This window comes from Haliotis rufescens, unplaced genomic scaffold (genome assembly GCF_023055435.1).
Source record: "Haliotis rufescens isolate VD_foot unplaced genomic scaffold, xgHalRufe1.0.p SCAF_14, whole genome shotgun sequence".
Lineage (NCBI taxonomy): Eukaryota > Metazoa > Mollusca > Gastropoda > Lepetellida > Haliotidae > Haliotis > Haliotis rufescens.
This window is the reverse complement of record NW_025963824.1, coordinates 15,341,092-15,366,870: the sequence shown is the minus strand read 5'-3', so window position 1 is coordinate 15,366,870 and position 25,779 is coordinate 15,341,092. Positions and strand designations below refer to the sequence as shown.

Below are 25,779 nucleotides of genomic sequence, written 5' to 3'. Positions count from 1 at the left end.
TCAGTATCTCCACCTACAGACAACCATCACTACTACACTCAGTGTCTCCACCTACAGACCACCGTCACCACACTATGTCAGTGTCTCCACCTACAGACCACCATCACCACACTTTGTCAGTGTCTGCACCTACAGACCACCATCACAATTACATGTCAGTGTCTCCACCTACAGAACGCCATCACTACTACATGTCAGTGTCTCCACCTACAGACCGCCATCACTACTACATGTCAGTGTCTCCACCTACAGACCGCCATCACTGCTACATGGCAGCGTCTCCACCTACAGACCACCATCACTACTACACTCAGTGTGTCCACCTACAGACAACCATCACTACTACATGTCAGTGAAACCACCTACAGACCACCATCACTACTACACTCAATGTCTCCACCTACAGACCACGATCACTACTACATGTCAGTGACTCCACCTACAGACCACCATCACCACACTATGTTAGTGTCTGCACCTAGAGACCACCGTCACCACACTATGTTAGTGTCTGCACCTTCAGACCACCATCACTACTAGATGTGAGTGTATCCACCTACAGACAACCATCACCACTACATGTCAGTGTCTCCACCTACAGACAACCATCACTACTACACTCAGTGTCTCCACCTACAGACCACCGTCACCACACTATGTCAGTGTCTCCACCTACAGACCACCATCACCACACTTTGTCAGTGTCTGCACCTACAGACCACAATCACCACACTATGTCAGTGTCTGCACCTACAGACCCCCATCACAATTACATGTCAGTGTCTCCACCTACAGAACGCCATCACTACTACATGTCAGTGTCTCGACCTACAGACCGCCATCACTACTTCATGTCAGTGTCTCCACCTACAGACCGCCATCACTACTACATGTCAGTGACTCCACCTACAGACCACCATCACCACACTATGTTAGTGTCTGCACCTAGAGACCACCGTCACCACACTATGTTAGTGTCTGCACCTTCAGACCACCATCACTACTAGATGTGAGTGTATCCACCTACAGACAACCATCACCACTACATGTCAGTGTCTCCGGCTACAGACAACCATCACTACTACAATCAGTGTCTCCACCTACAGACCACCGTCACCACACTATGTCAGTGTCTCCACCTACAGACCACCATCACCACACTTTCTCAGTGTCTGCACCTACAGACCACAATCACCACACTATGTCAGTGTCTGCACCTACAGACCTCCATCACAATTACATGTCAGTGTCTCCACCTACAGAACGCCATCACTACTACATGTCAGTGTCTCCACCTACAGACCGCCATCACTACTACATGTCAGTGTGTCTCCACCTACAGACCGCAATCACTATTACATGTCAGTGTCTCCATCTACAGACCACCATCACTAATACATGTCAGTGTCTCCACGTACAGATCACCATCACTACTACATGTCAGTGTCTCCACCTACAGATCACCATCACTACTACATGTCAGTGTCTCCACCTACAGACCACCATCACTACTATATGTCAGTGTCTTTACCTACAGGTCATCATCACTACTTCATGTCAGTATTTCCACCTACAGACCACCATCACTGCTATTTGTCAGTGTCTCCACCTACAGACCACCATCACTACTACATGTCAGTGTCTCCACCTACAGACCACCATCACTACTACATGTCAGTGTCTCCACCTACAGACCGCCATCACTACTACATGGCAGCGTCTCCACCTACAGACCATCATCACAACTACAGTCAGTGTCTCCACCTACATACCATCATCACTACTACAGTCAGTGTCTCCACCTACAGAGCACCATCACTACTACAGTCAGTGTCTCCACCTACAGATCACCAACACTACTATATGTCAGTGTCTCCACCTACAGACCATTATCACTACTACAGTCAGTGTCTCCACCTACAGAGCATCATCACCACACCATGTCAGTGTCTCCACCTACAGACCACCATCACTACTACATGTCGTGTCTCCACCTAGAGACCACCATCACTACACCATGTCAGTGTCTCCACTAAAAGACCACCATCACTACTACATGTCGTGTCTCCACCTACAGACCACCATCACTACTACAGTCAGTGTCTCCACTAAAAGACCACCATCACTACTACATGTCAGTGTCTCCACCTACAGACCACCACCACCACACCATGTCAGTGTCTCCACCTACAGACCACCATTACTACTACATGTCAGTGTCTACACCTACAGACCATCATCACCACACCATGTCAGTGTCTCCACCTACAGACAACCATCACCACTACATGTCAGTGTCTACACCTACAGACCATCATCACCACACCTTGTCAGTGTCTACACCTACAGACCACGATCACCACACCATGTCAGTGTCTACACCTACAGACCATCATGACCACACTATGTCAGTGTCTCAACCTACAGACAACCATCACCACTACATGTCAGTGTCTACACCTACAGACCATCATCACCACACCATGTCAGTGTCTCCACCTACAGACAACCATCACCACTACATGTCAGTGCCTCCACATATCGACCACAACCTGTGAAGATCCGGGGGAGAATAGGTCTTCAGCAACCCATGCTTGCCATAAAAGGCGACTATGTAGTTCCTGTTGTTCTCTCATTGATATTAATCATAGACAATATATCTCATTCAATATCTTGAAGCTGCCAATGAAAGCATAAACTCAATTACTGTGCAAATATAAGTATGACGTATGAAGTTATCATTTTTATCTTCAAATACCACGATGTGCCCACTGATTGTTAAGAACTATGTAACTATGAAGTATGAACTGTTAACAATGTCACCTGTAATTGTTTTTTTGGCAATAGCTTGAAAGCCCAATGCAACGCCGCACATTGATTTTCATCTTGCATGTTCGGTGACCACGCAATCGCTGAGCCACACTGTAGCTTTGCCGGTCTGGCCTGGATACATAACTTCGACAAGGAATTAAGCTGTCTTCTTCCACGCTGAAGGTATGTTCGCTATCGTACTTGATTAATTTGGACTTTGGTTTGTTTAACACGTAAATTGTGGTTTAAAAGGAATACTCAAAACTAATTTTAATCAGCTTCATATATCAGAACAATATAATTAAATCAATATACGTACTGAGAAGAGAACAACAGTTTTGTGAACTAGGGACAGGTGTGTGTGTGTGTGTGTGTGTGTGTGTGTGTGTGTTTAAAGATGACCAAAACGGAAAGGAAATTAAACAAAAACAATTTTCCTCTATGAGTGTCACTTATTCGTAAAACCTCGGATATAATTAATTTTTGTGTTGTTTATCAGGCCTGTATGTACACTCAAACACTACGTCGCAAAAGTCAGTTATAGTGTTCTCCAGCAAAATTGCGAATAATCCGCGAATATTCCGCGGATAAGTTGCCAATAATTCGTGAATGATTTGCAAACCGCGGATTTCTGCGAAACCGTTTTTATTGCTTTATGGCACTAATTAGGAGTTATATGGGACTTCACGCCGTCAACGCATGACAATAGTCTCTATACATATACAATGTATACTGTGATGCTATACTGTGAATGGATTGAGGTACATGTAATGTTTGATAAATGCATGTAAACACCTGTTTGTAAAATATTCCTGCTATAATAATGCTGTCATTAAATATTTTTATTGCCATGAATATTTGATTTATGATCCACTTGTGCACATGTACTTGGTTAAAAACCACATACAATGTACATGTACTTGGTTAAAAACCACATACAATGTACATGTACTTGGTTAAAAACCACATACAATGTACATGTACTTGGTTAAAAAACACATACAATGTACACGTACTTGGTTAAAAGCCACATACAATGTACACGTACTTGGTTAAAAACCACATACAATGTACACGTAGTTGGTTAAAAACCACATACAATGTACACGTACTTGGTTAAAAACCACATACAATGTACACGTACTTGGTTAAAAACCACATACAATGTACACGTACTTGGTTAAAAACCACATACAATGTACATGTACTTGGTTAAAAACCACATACAATGTACATGTACTTGGTTAAAAACCACATACAATGTACACGTACTTGGTTAAAAACCACATACAATGTACACGTACTTGGTTAAAAACAACATACAATGTACACGTACTTGGTTAAAAACAACATACAATGTACACGTACTTGGTTAAAAACCACATACAATGTACATGTACTTGGTTAAAAACCACATACAATGTACATGTACTTGGTTAAAAACCACATACAATGTACATGTACTTGGTTAAAAACCACATACAATGTACATGTATGGAGGGGCGTCCTGATTAGTGTGGCCAGACAGCTACCCTTGATAACAATATGAAGTGCATTACATGTACTATTTGATAACCGGTGTATAACCATATTATGTTCAGAATGATCAATTCAGTGTGGCAAATGTGGCAGTGTGACAACACGATTTACATTTATGTGTAAAATGTGTTCACCTCTCAAGAGAAAATATTTATGATAAAGTTAAATGTGTGTGTAAATATTGTGTAAACAAGGTATACATGTGGTTATTACACTCTAGTGAAAGATCTAATATTTAGCAATCCCCCCATTTATTATATCCCGAGTAGTTTTGTGATTCAGTTGTCATCACCTTCCTTATATGAACATTTGATTTCCATCCATGTTCATTGTGCTGGAGAAGTTATACACTATCATTTGCAACCGAGTCACAGACACAGGTGATAACAAACTCCGAGAAGTATACTGGGGTTTTGAGTTTTCACATGTAGAACTTTACATTGAAGGTGTATACCACATATATCGACAATATTATATTTGGTTGCAGGGATGCTCGAAAATTGGTGATATGATATTCCTCCGATTGATGAAGAATTGAGTGAAAATTGGGACACGAATGCAGCTTGTAGATGCATTGTCACTTTTGATTTGAAATTGGGAACAGTTCAGAAAAACAGAAAAGCCTTCTTATGATAATTCCCATTTTCTCACTAGTGCGATGTATAATGTCTTATCCGTATATGCCCTGTAGCTGTTAGAACATACAGAAACATGATCCTTAAGAGTAGATATTGAATATAGTTATTTTTAATTTTGTTAACGATCTTTTACTCGAATACGCGTACATGATGTTAGAAATCGCAATTCATTAGTACTGTCTCTCTGTACATGCGGACTGACTAATACCTTCAGTAAGATCTCTTCTTCTTATAACTAGGTCAGTTTACTCTTGAATACACAATGTCACTCGCAAGAGACAACAGAAAGTTGTATCAAATTACAGAGTCGGCCTTATTTACAGACAGACAGACAGACAGACAGTGTTTATTTGAGTCTCACCTCACACAAATATTTACATAGATACATATAACAGTACATATAAGCGAGCCACACGTTAAGGGCTACGAGAGACTTAAAATATATCACAATATATACATGAAAAATATATTAATGTAAAAGGGGTATATAAAATATGGAACCGATCACTGGCAATAAAAAAATATTTTTTTATATCTATAGTGTATCAGTATTACATAACTCTAGGAAGTTGGGATAGCGATACAGCAATACATGACATTCATCCTCAATACTTTCCTTACATTGAAAACACACTCGTTCATTCACATTCATACACGGATATCTGCCTGTTTTCAACTTTTGAGGAGCAGTACCTGATCTAAATTTGGCGAAGGCAGAGCGGTAAGAACGAGGCATATACGTACTTACAAAACTTCCACACCCATAAATTATTACCACCGGTTCTTTCGCCAGGCTAACATAACATGTACAGTTCATTCCAATCAGACACATTCTTTCTCAAGCAGATATCCTGCACACGTAAAACTACAATTTTCACGCTTACATCCTTTGTAATATTCAAACACCATTCGTTCATCTTTGCCTTTACACGACAATGCAAGTTTTTCACACAGGTGAGTCTACAATACCTGCTCTTGTAAATATTTTTTTAATAATTTAATTAATGATTGTGGACACGAATACGCGTACATGATGTTAGAAATCGCAATTCATTGATACTGTCTCTCTGTATATACGGATTGTCTAATACCTTCAGTTAAACATCTTCTTGTTATAATTAGGTCAGTTTACTCTTGAATACACAATGTCACACGCCTAAGAGAAAGTCGTATCTAATTACGGAGTCGGCCTAATTTACAAACAGACAGACAGATTGTTTATTTGAGTCTCGCCTCACCAACAATATTTACATAGATACATATAACAGTACACATACAATAGGAAACACGTACATGTAGTCACTTACTCTAATTTATCTGCTAATTAAAATTTTCAATTGTCATGTGATAGCGCTGTGACTAAAATCTGGCTGTTTTCTCTGTATCGGTTATGAATATTTGAGTCGTCCAGTCATACATTGTACGATTCTTACCCAATCGAATGATTGGACCACACATTTCAGCAGAGAGTTATTATTTTAATTTCATTATATAGATTTATTGTTAGTTGTAGTAGATACTTACATCAGTGTGTCTCAGAAAGCGGAACTGTAAACATGTACTTGCTACACAGGGAATTGCTTCTTATTATTTCCTGTATATATCTCCTTGTACAAAGATCTCACATGTATGTTGTAATCGGTGCAGTGTGTGTCCACATGTGTGTTGTAATCGGTGCAGTGTGTGTCCACATGTGTGTTGTAATCGGTGCAGTGTGTGTCCACATGTGTGTTGTAATCGGTGCAGTGTGTGTCCACATGTATGTTGTAATCGGTGCAGTGTGTGTCCACATGTATGTTGTAATCGGTGCAGTGTGTGTCCACATGTATGTTGTAATCGGTGCAGTGTGTGTCCACATGTATGTTGTAATCGGTGCAGTGTGTGTCCACATGTATGTTGTAATCGGTGCAGTGTGTGTCCACATGTGTGTTGTAATCGGTGCAGTGTGTGTCCACATGTATGTTGTAATCGGTGCAGTGTGTGTCCACATGTATGTTGTAATCGGTGCAGTGTGTGTCCACATGTATGTTGTAATCGGTGCAGTGTGTGTCCACATGTATGTTGTAATCGGTGCAGTGTGTGTCCACATGTGTGTTGTAATCGGTGCAGTGTGTGTCCACATGTACAGTCACAGCTGGCTACCGTTGCATCTCCCATCAAGTCTGCTCTATATTTCAAGCATGATTTCATTTCCAAAGACATTTTGAATGAAAGGAATTAAAAAGGAATTCGTTTTATAGTCATATTTACCTAACGTACGTGTATTTCACCAAATAAAAAAGGTATACACTCGTACAATATTTCGTTCCAATGGACATAGACTATTCAACTCGCTCGCAAAGTTCGAAGGTGGTATATGACTTTCAAGTGAATACGTTTACAGTGTTAATATATTTATACTTTTAACTACAGAAAACAGAAAACGTATTATCTTACCCCACATGAACTTCCACACATGAACTATCAAAATACTCAGTAATTTTCTTGCCATAATCGTATGTTACAGTTGCTTTAACATGATTACCCATACTCTGAATAATACATTAAAACTTGCCATGAATACCATTTTGCAATCTATCAACCATATCAAATGCTTTTCGAAATCAATAAAAGCTATCATTACGATGTTGAAGAAACTCACTGACTTCAGTAGAGAAATTCTCATCCCCTATTGACACTGGATTAAGTAATTCCTTAAAAGAATCTACCCAAGTTGCGGGTGCGAAGCTAGAGTCCTGCGAGCTTGCGGTAATATAAAGTTAAACAAGTCTCAAATCTGTTGTACAGTTGCTATCATTCGCAGCATTAACTAATGCCTTTGTAATGCTCTGCTTAAAATGATTCTGTATTTGTTTACATAAAGATTTAAATCCCATATCGGATCCGTATATACACACAAATATCGGATCTGAATGTACACTCCTATATCGGATCTGTCTATACACTCCAATATCAGATCTGCATATACACTCCTATATCGGATCTGTATACACAATCCTATATCAGATCTTCATATACACTCCTATATCGGATCTGTTTGTACACTCCTATATCGGATCTGTATACACACTCCTACACGTATGTTTTGCTGGTCTGATAGATAACGACATATGAGTGCTTTCTAGCACACAACATTCACAATATTATATTGACCATTTCCTATTTGAAACATATACTTTTCATTTCAAATATCATCGCTCGCTTGATTCGAATTAACAGGACTCGTAGGCTCAAACGACTTCGAATTAGTAGAATCGGGTTTTGACTACAATGTATATTCATTTGCACGTGGTACTGCTAACGTGGTCTACTTCCTGGTGGATACAATGCAAAGTCGTGATGTTGTTATACATATGACGTCATTTCGATTTCTGTAAACTCTGATATCCTGACCACAGTTGGATAATCGCCTGGTGGCAGCACAGAGACGTCTCGTTGTGAGGGGAGAATGAAGTTGAAAATCGCACCTATCGGATTCATGTTTGGGTTTGGCTGTGGCGCCCTTTTTCTTATCATCACTCAGGTGAGTTGCTCTCCAATCCATTTCATAACTGGTTTGAAAAGAAGAAGGGTGCACAGTCTTATAAAAAAACGGTTGTGAGGGTGGTGCACATAAAATACAAAAATGTTTGCACATAATTCGGGAAACAATATGTGTGTATAACCCATACATTAGTCAAACAATGCTACTTTTGTTATGAGAACAGAATGTGAGCAAATGATTTAGATATTCTTCCCCATACAAGTGTACTTCAATAGGGTTAGTCTGCTTCAAGACACGACATTCAAACCTACGACCATGGATTTCTGAGAGACCTACGGTACGGAACTCTGCACAGCGAATTGCGGCCCTGTGGATGACTGGGCCACCCGTCCCCCAAATATTAATAAGATGAAAACATAGCTATGAATCCACGACGCAACAGCAGTTTTACTGCTTTCACAGGAGGCTATTGTTATTATAGTCTTTGTGTTGGTAAAATTCTGCAGGTAAGGTCATATCCGAATTGTAAATCCCATTTACGAATTTTTAGTATGCAAGTTTCGGTGACACGGAAATGGTTTTATCTTTGTAGCTGCCTTTTTAGGCACGGCAAACTGTTCGCCGCTTATATTGTGTCATTGAGCTGGTGAGGTTTTCTTTCAGTTGTGGGAACAGAAAAAAGAGTTAAGAAGGGATGGGATTTATCATTATATCTATAGCTCTGAACACTCTGGGACGCCGTAACTTCAACTCACTCTGCACTATTACGGTGTGTGTGTTTGTGTGTGTTTATTCGTTTCAACAAATCAGCAGTGCGTAGCTTCATCCATAATAAGGATAAAATGTTCATGATAACATCTCGCCAAAGTGGCAGTTCCATTAGACAGCAATTTATATTGCATTTGTCTGGAGCGATATGTTACAGATAATAATGATAATATTAGAGGGCGTCATGGAAAATGATAAATACAAAATCCTTTGGAATAGGCCCATTTACAGCCTCAGACCTATCCAGGCCAACAAACCTGATCTTGTCCTTTTTGATAAATCAAATGAAATCATTTATATCATTGAATTTTCTGTCCCCTTTGACACTAATGTGATTGACAAGATTGAGGAAAAACATGGCAAATATGTAAATAATAATGATAATAATAATACTGTACCTCACGAATCGATTTTGAAGCACTGGAATGTATTGACCTCACCGAGCGACTGCTTGTTTTATTCAGAGTCTTTATTGAATTGCTGGTCAACTCAACTTGAGATGTATTTGCAGGGGCAGGTGGTGATTACGATTCGGAACCCATTTCTATTAGAAGAGGAATATTGCCAACGATTCTTTCAGTCCTTTGCTTTTCTGTTTGTCATTAAATCCTTTAAGCATTTTGCTTAGCAAAGAGGAAGGTTATCATCCTGGAGCTCCTCAGCACATATCCTCAAGACCCCTTACTCACCTCCTTTACATGGATGACTTTGAACTTATTGCCAATGGAGGATCCACACTAAAAAAACAGATTCTCCTTGTCGAGTCCGTTTCTAATGATATAGGACAAAATCCACATCAGTGAGGGACATGCTCAATGCGCAAAATTCAGTATATGTACATATGTACAACAGAGAGGGGACAATAGAATAGTAAAAATATACACATTCAGTTGTAGCGTTCAAAAAGGTATGTGTTGAGTCCAGACTGAAACACAGTGATACTAGTTGCACTTTTGAGGCTGAAAGGAAGGGAGTTCCACCAGCATGAGAGAAGGATCGAGCACCGAAGGACTTTGGTCTGTATTTTGGAACATACAGGAGAAGTTGGTCATTTGATTGGAGTCAATAAATACACCAAGGGTTTTGACAAGTGAGGAAAAAGGAATCAAGGATTGTCCAATTGTCAGGTTGGTTTGATGAGATTTATGCTGTCTCTCGGGCGGAGCGATTACGATTGCTTCTGCTTTATCGTCATTCAGCTTAAGCATGTTGGCAGTCATCCAGGATTTGACATTGTTTGGACAACTTTCCATCTTGTTCAAAGATGAAATCTGATTGTCGAGGAGGGGACTGAAACTATCAACTAATTGTGAATCCTCTGCATCAAAGCGATGAGCCACATGCTCTTCTGATATCAAATGCCCTACCGAATGTCCATGGTGAACAAGATCAGTCCCAGCACAGACCCTTGAGGCACACCACATGTGAGACGTTCGCTGTTCGACAGTCTTGTTTATCCGAACTGAGTGTGTCCTACCTGTCAGTTACGAGGAAAACCACGCCAGGACAGTGCTGCTCAGACCATTGTCATTTTCCAAACGAAATAATAACCATGCATGGTTTATTGTTTCAAACGCCGCTGACAGATGAAGAAGGACTTACTGATGCACAACGCGGAGACATATTTGTTACCAGTAATTGATGCGCCGCATGGCGCGATATATGTTACCAAAAATTGATGTGCCACAATGGCGGTCATTACTATATTCCGTGTCGTCATGCACATGTGTTTATTCTGTCTCGAAGAACACAGGAACACTTCAAAGTATTCTAGATAAAGTACAGAAAAGATTTTGCTCAATCGCTGTTTTTATCTTTTTGTGAAATCGACAATCTCAATCTCACGTCAATAAGGTCATCGTCTGTTTACCTGCCCACTACCAGTTGTTTTACGGGCTTCTGATTGGTTGAAGTTAATTAGGGGTGTCTCCCGTAGGTATGTTTGACTCTTTATTGACAGTGTTGAAAATGGTGTTTACACTGTCACTTACATGTATTCATTCGCCAATTGGGATTTTAAGCACATTGTGATATTTGTTTCCGATGTTCCTCTTTTCAAGTGAAAATGTCACTAAGTTGATTTATAAGGATTGACTGATATTAATGGCACGGTCCCTGGTATGCAATATTGAATACACTTCACACCATGCTAAAGACATCAGTTAAAGCTTATATTAGGCGTTTTACTACTTTAATGTGTAAAGTTGAACTGAGCTATTATAAAATTTAATGGTGATGTTTTTATTCTTAAACATAAAATGAAATTGAAAGTTGGAGCCTTTTCTTTTTCCAGTATCGAGTCACAGAACAGAAGGCCCATCTAGATGCTAGTACCACGGCCCAACTCAAGGTGACCAGGCAACTACATGACATAAATGAGACAAAAGTAACCTTAGGAACAGTAGCTTTCAAAGTATAAACGATGAAATCGAATTAATCACTTGTAAGTCCTGAGCAGTCGTATAGTTTAAAAAAACAATTATTCGTTCAAAGAATGTTGAAAAATCTCTACTTCAGTACCGAAAATCAAATTGGGCGTTGCATTCCGAAGAAAACATGGATGGACCACTCAAGGACCTTCGCCAGCAAGGACAGGTAAAGCACCACCTTTCATTATCTCTTATGAGGCGACACATGTGGCCCAGTAATCTAAGGCTCCCAAATTTAGTGTGCAGAGTTGTCCCCCTTTAGAAGTGCCGAAAACCTGTGATCTTGGGTTCTGATCCTGCATAGTCCTGGTGATGTTTCTAGGTTTGTCAGCACCATGGCCATGTTCATGAGTTCCATGTAGTAAACGCTTCGGGCTGTGCGGAATTGCGTCCGTTATGCGTCCCAGTAAAAACTATGATCCTCGGTTCGAATCCCAGTTTGCTCATGGGTTTCACCAACGCGAACATCCTGTGGCATAACTGAAATACAGTTGAAAGCTGCGTTAAACAAAAATCACCAACTTACTTGTATGTCATTTAATCTAGTTTAAGGCAACTTGGAACATCATGCATGTGAGTGATGTGATGACGTGTGAGGTTAGCGCAGGGAGAAATAGTGAGGACCATAATCAGGGCAAACCTGGATTACGTGCCCGCAAAAACTGGATCCTGCCACAGGGACGCAACTCGGCACAGAAAGATGCTTTGCCATATACCATTTTCTCAACCGTACCCACTTCTCTCTTGTATAACCACATTGTATTTATTTATTTATTCTAAATGTTTCATTTCTATTTTTATGTTTGGAATAACCTACTTTTACTTTTACTGATACCATTCACATCGAGACTCCCTGGCACCATTCACATCTAGAGTGGCCTGATACCATTCACATCTAGAGTGGCCTGACAATATTCACATCTAAAGTGTCCTGATACCATTCATATCTGGAGTGGCCTGTGTCATTCACATCTAGAGTACCCTGATACCATTCATATTTAGACTGGCCTGATATCATTCACATCTAGACTGGCCTGATACCATTCACATCTAAATTAGCCTGATACCATTCACATCTAGAGTGGCCTGATACCTTTCGCACCTAGAGAGGCCTGATACCATTCACATCTAGAGTGGCCTGATACCATTCACATCTAGAATAGCCTGATACCATTCACATCTAGAATAGCCTGATACCATTCACATCTAGAATAGCCTGATACTATTCATATCTGGAATGGACTGATATCCTTCACATCTAGTGTGGCCTGTGTCATTCACATCTAGAGTGGCCTGATACCATTCACATCTAGAGCGTCCTGATACCATTCACATCTAGAGTGGCCTGATACCATTCACATCTAGAATAGCCTGATACCATTCACATCTAGAATAGCCTGATACCATTCACATCTGGAGTGGCCTGATACCATTCACATCTAGAGTAGCCTGATATCATTCACATCTAGAGTGGCCAGATACCATTCACATCAAGAGTGGCCTGATACCTTTCACATCTAGCGTGGCCTGATACCTTTCGCACCTAGAGAGGCCTGATACCATTCACATCTAGAACAGCCTGATACCATTCGCATCTAGAATAGCCTGATGCAGTTCATATCTGGAGTGGCCTGATACCATTCACATCAAGAGTAGCCTCATACCATTCACATCTAGAGTGGGCTGATACAATTCACATCTAGAGTGGCCTGATACCATTCACATCTAGATTAGCCTGATACCATTCACATCTAGAGTGGCCTGATACCATTCACATCTGGAGTGGCCTGATACCATTTACATCTAGAGTAGCCTGATACCATTCACATTTAGAGCGGCCTGATACCATTCACATCTGGAGTGGCCTGATACCATTCACATCTAGAGTAGCCTGGTACCATTCACATCTAGAGTGGCCTTATACCATTCACATCTAGATTAGCCTGATACCATTCACATCTAGACTGGCCTGGTATCATTCATATCTAGAATGGACTGATATCATTCACATCTAGAGTGGCCTGTGTCATTCACATCTAGAGTGGCCTGATACCATTCACATCTAGAGCGTCCTGATACCATTCACATCTAGAGTGGCCTGATACCATTCACATCTAAAATAGCCTGATACCATTCACATCTAGAATAGCCTGATACCATTCACATCTGGAGTGGCCTGATACCATTCACATCTAGAGTGGCCTGATACCATTCACATCTAGAGTGGCCTGATACCTTTCACATCTAGAGAGGCCTGATACCATTCACATCTAGAACAGCCTGATACCATTCTCATCTAGAATAGCCTGATAAGTTCATATCTGGAGTGGCCTGATACCATTCACATCTAGAGTACCCTGATACCATTCACATCTAGAGTGGGCTGATACAATTCACATCTGGAGTGGCCTGATACCATTTACATCTAGAGTAGCCTGATACCATTCACATCTAGAGTTGCCTTATACCATTCACATGTAGATTAGCCTGATACCATTCACATCTAGAGTGGCCTGATACCATTCACATCTGGAGTGGCCTGATACTATTCACATCTGGTGTGGCCTGATACCATTCACATCTAGAGTGGCCTGATACCATTCACATCTAGAGTGGCCTGGTGCCATTCACATCTAGAGAGGCCTGATATCTTTCACATCTAGAGTAGCCTGGTGCCATTCACATCTAGAGTGGCCTGATACCATTCACATCTAGAGCGGCCTGATACCATTCACATCTGGAGTGGCCTTGTACCATTCACATCTAGAGTGGCCTGATACCTTTCACATCTAGAGTGGGCTGATACAATTCACATCTAGACTGGCCTTATACCATTCACATCTAGATTAGCCTGATACCATTCACATCTAGAGTGGCCTGATACCATTCACATCTGGAGTGGCCTGATGCCATTCACATCTAGAGTAGCCTGATACCATTCACATCTAGAGTGGCCTGATACCATTCACATCTAGATTACCCTGATACAATTCACATCTAGAGTGGCCTGATACCATTCAGATCTGGAGTGGCCTGATACCATTCAGATCTCGAGTGGCCTGATACCATTCACATCTAGAGTGGCCTGATATCATTCACATCTAGAGTGGCCTGGTACCATTGACATCTAGAGAGGCCTGATACCTTTCACATCTAGAGTAGCCTGGTACCATTCACATCTAGAGTGGCCTGATACCATTCACATCTAGAGCGGGCTGATACCATTCACATCTAGAGTGGCCTGATACAATTCACATCTGGAGTGGCCTGATACCATTCACATCTAGAGTGGCCTGATACCATTCATATCTGGAGTGGCCTGATGCCATTCACATCTAGAGTGGCCTGGTACCATTCACATCTAGAGAGGCCTGATATCTTTCACATCTAGAGTAGCCTGGTACCATTCACATCTAGAGTGGCCTGATACCATTCACATCTAGAGCGGCCTGATGCCATTCACATGTGGAGTGGCCTTGAAACATTCACATCTAGAGTGGCCTGATACCATTCACATCTAGAATGGGCTGATACAATTCACATGTAGACTGGCTTTATACCATTCACATGTAGATTAGCCTGATACCATTCACATCTATAGTGGCCTGATACCATTCAGATCTGGAGTGGCCTGATACCATTCACATCTGGAGAGGCCTGATACCATTCACATCTAGAGTGGCCTTATACCATTCACATGTAGATTAGCCTGATACCATTCACATCTAGAGTGGCCTGATACCATTCAGATCTGGAGTGGCCTGATACCAATCACATCTGGAGAGGCCTGATACCATTCACATCTAGAGTGGCCTGATACAATTCACATCTAGAGTGGCCTGGTACCATTCACATCTAGAGAGGCCTGATACCTTTCACATCTAGAGTAGCCTGGTACCATTCACATCTGGAGTGGCCTGATACCATTCACATCTAGAGCGGCCTGATACCATTCACATCTAGAGTGGCCTGATACAATTCACATCTGGAGTGGCCTTGTACCATTCACATCTAGAGTGGTCTGATACCTTTCACATCTAGAGTGGCCTGATACCATTCACATCTTGGTTGGCCTTACACTATTCACATCTAGAGTAGCCTGATACCATTCACATCTAGAGTAGCCTGATACCATTCACATCTAGACTGGCCTGGTACTATTCACGTCATTCCGTCTATTTATAATATAATCACCTAAATGTCAACATTCTATAGATAATATCGCTATCTACATATAATTTATTAATTTGAAGTTTACACGATATACGGCTTTTCCATTGGACGAGAGGTCGGTCACATGACCTCGAAATTGACGTTCATAAGTGTATGAACGACACAATTTGACGTTCATAGTTTTTCACGAGACCGTGTTCTTGAAATGACGTAAACACTGACGGACTACTTACACATTCCTCGGGAAACCCCTCGGAATTCCCTAGCACGAAAACATGCATAAGCGTTCTTTCTGATCATTTAGAACCTTTATTCCTGGTCTCAGCGTTTCAGTATACATTGAGAAATGCGGAGAGCGTGACTGCATGATTGTTCACGAATATCCTCGCTACGGCCAATCCTAATGAACAAAGGAAGAAATGCACATCTAAACTATCGTAGTATCGACTCGATCCGTGCCTAGGCTGACATTGACCGTCTCCAGCAATCCATGTATTTACCTTTGTGTCTGTTTGACGCATCTTTAATCACCCTTCAATGATCGGCCAGTTGATCAGTGATGACTAACAAATGTAACCGCCACAGATTCATTACCAACTTCGGAAATATCTCCCGTCACGTTTATTGTGTCGGCCATTTTGACGTCTTGTACTTGATGTAAATGTATTACGACGCGCTGTCATTGTGACTGACTTACTGAGGTAGTTCTTTACAGACCTTTCTCATCTAATGAGGATATGATTTGAACACATGTGCTGCGTAAGATGTTTCTGAAGAGCAAGTTGTGCATCAATACGCCCATGTCACCTCTCTTTTTGAGGAACTATTTTACTCCGCGATATAGCTGGTTGTTGTATGGCTGCTAGTGTAAACATGACGTCACCCGTACTAAATAAAATTGTGTTACGATCTTGGTCTACATCCTTTGAGGTAAAAATTGTGATAGAAAATTATAAGAATTGACTTTCACATTGTGTGAGTTCACTGGAGTATGAACCTTCATAGAGTGAGGGCCAAACATTGTATAGTTGTATAGTTTGGCCCTCACTCTATGAAGGTTCATACTCCAATAAACTCACACAAAGTGAAGGTCAATTCTTAAGTATACATTCCATTTATGACATGGTCATCTTCATGTAAACATTCTCTATATAATCGCCATCTTCATGTCAACATCAGGTTTATTCATTACGAATTCACAGATCGATGAGTGATCGAGGGTTGTATTATTTTCAGACAGGGGCAGCACACTTAGAAGCCCAGAATACACGATTAAAAACATTTCAAAACAACAACAAAATCATTGGAAACCAATGAAATGGACAGTGGGAAATGTTCTTGATTTGTTTGTTTGTTAGTTGTGTAACGCCGCACTCAGCAATATTTCGACTTGACAGCCCAGTGACAAACATCATGAACACCGATCCACGGAATGTATCGACATTCAGTCAGCCAAGTCACTGAGCCTGACCACCCAACCTATTTAGTTGTCTCTCACGACACGCTCCTGTTGCTGGGGATCTATATTCTTACCCTGAATCGCCACGAGTAATCTCCACAAGTGCTGTGCTAGATACTATGAGATAATGTCAAATAAAGTAGCTTTGGTACAACCTCGCTAGGCCCGTCCTACATACAAAATATCTAAAACATAACCAACGTTGCATAAACTAAATTTGTGAGTCGTTACATGTTTATTCCAATGACATTTTAGTTAATTAATGATGAATCTTACATCTTCAGATTATGACTGAAGTCAACCCTTGTTAATCCAGGAGATTACCCAATCAAGGCGACTTGATTAATATTTCCCCGGATATCATCCTGCACACATGCACACGTTTGTTAGAGTTAGCGTTTCCAAGTTAACGATTTTTCAATTAACAAAAATTAACAAAACATTATATTTCATTATAACGATAAAGACATTTGCCATCCCACGCACGTGGGATCAAAGCGTTGTCTTTCGTACTTCCTACACAGTGAAACTTTGTTAATCAGACGGTACTTTCTCTGTGACATCGTCGAGGAGAAAGTGTGATGTATAACACCTATACAAAACATGAACAACATGTAAAGAATAACAAATATCATTTGGGGGTAATACAGAACAAATTCCAAACAAAACCCCAAATACCACCAAGTGGAAGAACAAGTTTTTAACTTAAGTAAAATTCTTGTTATTATTAGAGTCAAAATGTAATTGCTTCATTAAGTTGTCTTGCCAAGTTATTGTCACTGATGCACACATAGCGTTCATAGGACGATGAGCGCCAGTTACCTCTGAGCTTAATAAGAGTGTTAGACTCCCCTACTTCGAAAGCAAATACGCAACCTCCACTCCGAAAAGAGGGACAACTGTCATCACTTGACTTGTAACCACACAAGAACTGGTAACAATTCAAGGTCCAATCAAAACCATTGTATGTTAAGCACTTGGCCCAACCACCAGCATTCATATCGGAGAACAAGGGGACTGCTGCCTTCTGTATAGCAGCAGAACACTGGTCTATGTAAGGCTGACACAGGACAGTCTGGTGTTTGAAACAGCTGCCAGAGGTAAACGAAGCACACGTTGTCCAAACTGTCAGGCTTTTGTAGATGTGTGCAGAACGGTCACCGTAGTCACTTTCCCTGCTGTGGAAAATAACATCTTTCATAAACAGATAGGTCTTCTTTCTGGAACTTACGCCACTGGCTGATTCAGGAAGCATAGTAGACTTGTGCAAGGACTTGGACATGCAGAGCCTTGATAATCTCTCTAAATTGATTTCTCTTCTAAGTTATCCAAGGGGTTCTGCAATCCAAATTCGAGGTGTGAAAGTCTCAGTACCTTCTGATATCCTGGAATACTTGCACCACCGTTTAGCTGACAGATGGACGATAAAGATTTCTTTAACATTGATATGTGATCAGTTAACTTCTGGAAAATCCAAATTTCGGTTGCGATAGATCCTGTCCGTTCCATAACGTGCTGCGCCACCCTCTTGACATGCATCTGATGTCCATTTTTTCTTTGAAATTAAAAGGACTTCATGATGTCTGCCTACTCACTCTTATTGAGTCTTACATGACGACTGCGCCTTTTGTGGGTGTTTATTAAATTAATCAGTCTGAAAAAGAAGGCTCGTCCACCATGAACCATCCATGCAACCCAATTAAGTTGTCCTTTAACCTCCTGCAAAGCCTGGGATTTAGGCTGTACCACTTGTTCTGTCAATTTCAATGCCAAGAAAACCAAGCTTTTGACAAGGCCGCACTGTCTTATCAGCAATGATGCATTGAACTACTGAGATTTTGTGTCACCAATCACTGGAAAGTCATCAGGATACACAACCACTATGAAACCTCTGTGTTCCATCATTATTCTGACCGAAGAAGAAAGTCTGTGGAATATATCTGGTCTGTTAGATGTCCCCAAAGGAAACCTTGTATCCACCATATAGGTTGGAATATTAGCGTTCTTGAAACACGGTTTCAATCCATTTGCTTCCTAACTGGTTTCTAATGTCTATCTAGGGCGGGTTGAGTACTCCAGTAGTTAAAGCGTTGGGTCGTCACTCAGAAGACCCAGATTCGATCCCCACATGGGTACAGTGTGTGAAGCCCATTTCTACTGTCCACCACCATGATATTGCTAGCATATTCCTAAAAGCTGCGTAAAATCATACCCAGTCACTCAGTCACTGTAATGTCTATCCTTGCCATAAAACTCTTTGGCAACAATTTAACAGCAGCATCGATTTCGTGATGTTGGTATTTTTGCGTTGATCAAAACAATCACGAATCAGTCTCAAATTCCTGAACCTTTTGTAATAGCACCAAGGCAGCTAGGGTTCTAATACACCGCTACCTAACCCCAAGCTTCATTTCTGAAGTGATGATTTGAACTTCAACCAATTGTGCATTCTCATGATCAGAAGCAGATTGGTAATATTTAAAATTAGTCCCAATATCTCAATAGTCTCAATGCTCTGGTTCAAATAATCACTGTTTTTGTGCTTGCTGATGATGATGTGAGTTGTCAAGCAGCATCACCGATGGCAGAAAGAAGATCTGGCAAAGATCCCTTATCTCTGCTGTATATTCCAAATACTCTTTAATTTCTGTAATTTCTGCATCACCTTAATCCATAAGCTTTGTAAGTAGATGAGCATTTGCAGATACCGATTGCGTCAACTTGACCTGTTCTGGTAAAGGCTTCATCTTAGATGTCCGTAGATACAATTGTTGACAACCCTCGATTTTGAGTTTCGTCACTGACGACCTATGCTTTGTGACGAAATCAGGGGCCTCACACCTTCAACTTTTCGTCCACCTTCATCTTGGTCGAGGAGGCCATCCATGGAACTTCGGCCGAGACACTTCTACAAATGCACATCGGATAGTCCTTTAGATCATTCAGCTCTTTCATTTCAGTTAATACCTGCATAGTCTTCAACAATGCGTGTGTCGCTACTTGAAACTATTTTATGGCATTGCTACTCCAAAGGAAATTATAGGTCCATAACATCCTCAAGAGACAATAAAGTCAACGGCTTAATTCCAAACAATTCTTCATCCTCAAATATCTGTGTCGTTTTACTGTTGAGTTCCCGATCGTGAAACCATTACACCATATCTAAAACCGATAGTGATCACCATTAAGTTTTCCGCAAAAAGGGCCTTAACCCAACGTGAGTAATGTTACAGTACTGTCCATATTTGCTGTACTGTTCGTAACGAGGAGTGTCCGGATTAACTGAGACCAGTACTGTTTGCTAGTTTTTTAACGCTGCACTAAGCTTCATATTTCAGCTATTAATATGACGGCGGCCTGTAAATATTCTAGTCTGGGCCAGACATTCCAGTGATTGACATCTCACACAATTGCGAGATATGATGTCACATATGATGACATGCAATCAAACAAGTTACTGAGCTTGACTACTCGATTCATTAAGTCGACCCTTTAGACAAGCATACGTTAAAGTGTACATCTTTCTTACCCGAAACACTAAAAGGGAGAGAATTATACGCTGCCGCGGACCTATATTCTGACCCGCAGTCCCCACAGGGAGACAAGCATAGGATTTTTGGGACCTATATTCTAACCCGCAGTCCCCACAGGGAGACAAGCATAGGTTCTTGGGGGCCTTTATTCTGACCCGCAGTCCCCACAGGGAGACAAGCATAGGTTCTTGGGGACCTATATTTTGACCCGCAGTCCCCACAGGGAGACAAGCATATATAGGTTCTTGGGGACCTATATTTTGACCCGCAGTCCACACAGGGAGACAAGCATAGGCTCTTGGGGACCTATATTCTGACCCGGAATGAAGTCTTACAGTCCCTAAAGAAGAACCTACAATAGGCGTAACGCCTCAGTAGCTTTGTGGAATGTGAGTCTTAACTATTATTATTTGGTATCATACATTATTACATATATTTCCATGATTTAGGTTCGCCTACCGGAGAAAGATGTAATAGAGAAAATGTCCATCAGTGAAGCATTCAAAACGTACCACAGGTAGGTGTATTAGGTGGATATAGTAACAGAAATGGACATATTGTCATGAGTTAACGTACACAATTGTGTAATATTCTTGACACCTGTGGACAGAAATCAGTACAATATTCTTGCAATGAAAGTGAATTAGTGAGTGAGTTTGGTGTATTGCCTCTTTGAACAGTATTTAGGTTACATCACGGCGTACCAGCTTGATGTGGGAGGAAAGCCCGACATGATGCAGGTCTTAGACGTTTTACCGATTTCGTGAAACCCACGAGCAGGGATATGACAAACCCAGAAACCTAATCAGGGAGAACCGTTGATAGTGGGTTCGAATCCCAGATTCGTACTGATAATCCTCTTTGGCTTCTCAGTACCATGCCAGTGTCTGTGAGATAGTGTTACGGCAACTGTAATGCAACACCACAATTATTTACAGAGGTGTGTCCTTCAATGTGCAAACGGTGGTCTAACATATATTGTTGGTGCAAATCATGACGTTGATGCTGATAAGAACAATAATTTTATAAGTGAGTGAGTGAGTGAGCATGGTTTTACGCCACTTTTAGCAATGTTCCAGCAATGTCACGGCGGGGGACACCAGAAATGGGCTTCACACATTGTACCCATGTCGGGAATCGAACCCGGGTCTTCGGCGTGACGAGCGAACGCTTTAACCACTAGGCTACCCGACCGCCCCAATCATTTTATAAGGGCTTCAACAAATATCATGATAACGCCTTTGTCTATATCTCGCTCATGGGTGCAATTTGTGTTAATCAGGCTCAATAAAAGTCAAGGTTGCGAAATTCTTGGGCACTAATTGATACAATAGTTCTTTGCCCAGCAATATTCCAGTTATATTGTGTCGGCCTGTAAATAATCTGGACCGGACAATCCAGGGCTTGATATTGCAAGCAACGATCCACGCCGTCGGGGTCCGATTGCACATAATCAACCAGGATCACAGAGCCTGACCACCTATTCCATTTGGAACTTTACAGTGTGTAAAGATGTGTAACTCTGCTTGTTATTCAGTTACCTTGACAACGTAGATATGTTGTGCAAGCGAAAGCTGCGCATGGGCAAACTCGGAGACGGAGGCTGGGAGATATGTGATGACGCAGAATACCGACCAGTAAAGCCTTGCATTGTGTACTCCTTTGGGTGAGTTGTCACCTGACTGGAATATATAGTTGTCTTAGATACAGATACAAACACTGATTACAATGGCATGTCCAACGTATGAAGCCAACGAAACACTTTGAATCGGAATGTAGGGCACTATGGTGTCCTTTTCAAATGTAAAAAAATGTTTAGTTATACAACACGGACCTTTTAAAGATAATCTCACAAAATTCAGATCTGTTACCGCACCAGGAAAACATGATAATCAGCCAATCAGCGTCGAGGCATCTAAATTATCGATTGTGTGAACGAATCATGTCTGAAAACAAACAGTTGTTAATGTAATTGTATGTCAATGAATTATTGTGTTTTATGTACTTTAAAGGGTCAATAACGCATGCATCCTTCATTTTGATTGATGTATAGTATCGGAATAAATGATCTGTCTTTAAAGCTATTACTTTTACTGTTGTGCACTGCCGTGCATGTATACCCACGCCGTATTGTACCTAACTGGTTACATGATAAGACACACTTATTCTAAAACTTTTCACAGCGAAGTAATATTGTTGTTGTTTTACTACAGAATCAACAACGATTTTTCTTTTGACGATGAAACGGCCAAAAACTATGAGTGTGACGTCTTTTCCTTTGATCCGAGGTTTGTACAGGCGCTTGTTCAAACCTACTTATACGTTATTCACCAGTTTGTTTGTTGTTTAACACCACACTCCGCCATATTCAAGCAATGTCGGCGGCTTTTTATTAATTGAGCCTTGAGAAACCAATGATTGATATTGAGCAACGTCACCCGCCGTGGGGGTACGATGACATGCAATCAACCAAATGACCGAGCCTGATCACCCGAATCATGAAGTCGGCTCTTTAGAACAGCATATGTTGCTGAGGACCAATTCTAACCAGGAATCCCCACGGGGTAAGAACTCATAACAGGACTGTCTGAAATAAACCAAGTTTGTCCGAACGCATTGGGTAAAGGGAAGTAACTCGATTCGTTATGTTCTTTTGTTCATTCAGTACAAGTGTTTTGTTAACGCAGTTAAACTGCGAACATATATTTGGAACCTTTATGAATGAATGTCGGTAAGATACATTCGTTGTCAACCGATCCCTTGGGGAGTTTGGTGCGGCAACTTATGATATACCCATTGAGGTCGGTTGGCAACATTCATTGTAACTAAAATACCTGACGTGGGATAACATGTTTATCTTTTTGAATAGATCATTTACGGACAGTTTTGCCATTGAATTTGATGTCCATGTCTCTGATTACTGATGTAATATATTAATGGCACGTGCATCATATTTCAGTATGAAACAGAAAAGTTACCAGAGATCACCACGGGTGCGGTTTTTAAGTTTAGGTATTGATGGAAAGGACTACAAGAAGGGTTCCTGGGATCTTCATTCATTGACCAGTTTCAAGAAAATGTTGAACCACACAGGGGTCAGTGATACGGAAATATTATGACATTTTACATCATTAATAACAAACCTCCACAAACTAATTTAGAACTTTTTGTTATTAATGTCTCTACTCTTGTCAATGTTGGGCGAAATGGGGACGTTTAACTTAAATGACCCCCAATGGAAGATGAAGATTCTTATCATTCATTTGTTTGTTGCCAGACAATCCACTAATAAGCATTTACAACCCGACCCATTTAGTCGCCCCAAGTTTTATATTATGTGTGCCATAATCCGTTATTGATGTAAAGAAATTATCTTGAGTAAACACAATTGAACAACATATTAACATGAACGTGTTATCCCAAAGTAATTTCTGAAGAGCAGAGATAAGACAGAGAAAATGGACTCTCTGGGGACTCTTTGCATATTTGCAGTTCTCCCCTGGCCGTGTCATTCAAAATGACGTTACAAGTTGACACGTGTTGTTACCCTTCTTGGCGCTCGGCATGAAGGGGTAAAACATTGATGGATCGGCTCGGAGTCAGTATAATGTGTGTGGAATATCTACATTAAACTGTGGCATGGTATCCCAGTGGGCTAGCACAATAAAACAGGCATACGTCAGCCACACATACACGTGCATGCATGTCGCTATAAGTGAAATAACCTTGAACACGACATTCAACTCTATTTCACATAATTTCAAACCAAAAATGTTAGTAAATGTGTAAGGATAATTTGTGATACAATAAGATCCTTCTTTTGTTTTCCAGAGATTCATTGATGTTCTCAAGATGGACGTTGAACAGTCAGAATGGCCAGCGCTGCCCAACATGATCTCATCAGGGGAACTGTCTAAAGTCCGGCAGTTTCTCGTGGAGTACCACGGACATTGTACCACAAGAAATGATTGCATCAGCAATCTGAACATTTTGAAAGACATCTATGATAAAGGATTTAGGAAGTTTTATGTTCACAAAAATCATCATTGTGGATTTAAAAATAATTTATTTCCTGTCATAAGGACAGGTTGCTATGAGATTCATTATGTGAATATCAACATACAGTAAATGCCATATTTGATCATTTTTAAAACAACATTTCAAAGTCTGCCGCCACTTCAAAATTTCCGGATTGCCGTCATATAGCCGTGTTCAGCGTGAACAACCAACAAACAAACAAAATCAAAATTTAAACCCTCTCGTCTTTTGTTCCATGTATTGCTCTGAGACGATACCTTCAGATCAGTATAACATGACATCCTTAATCTACATGTATGTCTGTCGCTGTAAAACTACATTTACTATGTGTTCAGTACTATGTCAAAAAATAAAAACCTCAAAACCCTTTCCATACCACAAGAAATCTCTGTAAAAGCGGACTCGATTGTATGATTCCGACTATATCATGAGGATGTGTTTATGACTCACTATCAACAAATCATCATACCAGGTGTTCGGGAAAAGGCGGTCGTATTCAATCCCATACGCCTTCAAGCAAGGTTATCAACCTGTAGGTCATATAATCACAGATGACTTCTCTGTTCAGTTTATGTGTTTAACAAAACACATTTCGGTAAAATTCGATAACGGATATATTACTCAATATATTTATCAATGAACTGTTTCTCAGTTCAGCATACAAGGGACAGAGTAGTTAGAAATAGCATTCACTTTCTACAGTGTTTAAATCACAAAACTGACACATTCTGTGTGCCCTTACGATCCCCACATATCTTCCCATCTCGATAAAGAGTTCATGTGAACTACATCTGCAAATGCAATTCGAAATGATTTTTTGTTACATTTAATAAGTATTGCCCTCCAAAGAAACTATTTTTAAAGAGGAAATAAGTTGATAATTTAATGGATACTTATAAGAAAAAGT

The 25,779-nt window shown here is 40.7% G+C and overlaps 1 protein-coding gene across 3 annotated transcripts in view; it reads left to right on the top strand.

Moving 5' to 3' along the window:
- LOC124117926 (probable methyltransferase-like protein 24) overlaps window positions 1-25,779 on the top strand; it is a 54,503-nt gene extending 28,724 nt beyond the window's left edge. Inside the window, exons 2-10 of one of the 3 annotated variants that reach the window (XM_048395057.1) lie at window positions 2,848-2,994; window positions 8,387-8,511; window positions 11,534-11,590; window positions 11,758-11,835; window positions 21,284-21,351; window positions 22,372-22,500; window positions 23,048-23,122; window positions 23,794-23,929; window positions 24,666-25,779. In XM_048395057.1, the coding sequence (XP_048251014.1) occupies window positions 8,437-8,511; window positions 11,534-11,590; window positions 11,758-11,835; window positions 21,284-21,351; window positions 22,372-22,500; window positions 23,048-23,122; window positions 23,794-23,929; window positions 24,666-24,962 (915 nt within the window). In that variant the 5' untranslated portion in view covers window positions 2,848-2,994; window positions 8,387-8,436 and the 3' untranslated portion in view covers window positions 24,963-25,779. Of the gene's footprint in view, window positions 1-2,278; window positions 2,995-8,386; window positions 8,512-11,533; window positions 11,591-11,757; window positions 11,836-21,283; window positions 21,352-22,371; window positions 22,501-23,047; window positions 23,123-23,793; window positions 23,930-24,665 lie in introns of those variants that run through there. The other 2 variants (XM_046479938.2, XM_048395058.1) reach the window with 2 other exon arrangements.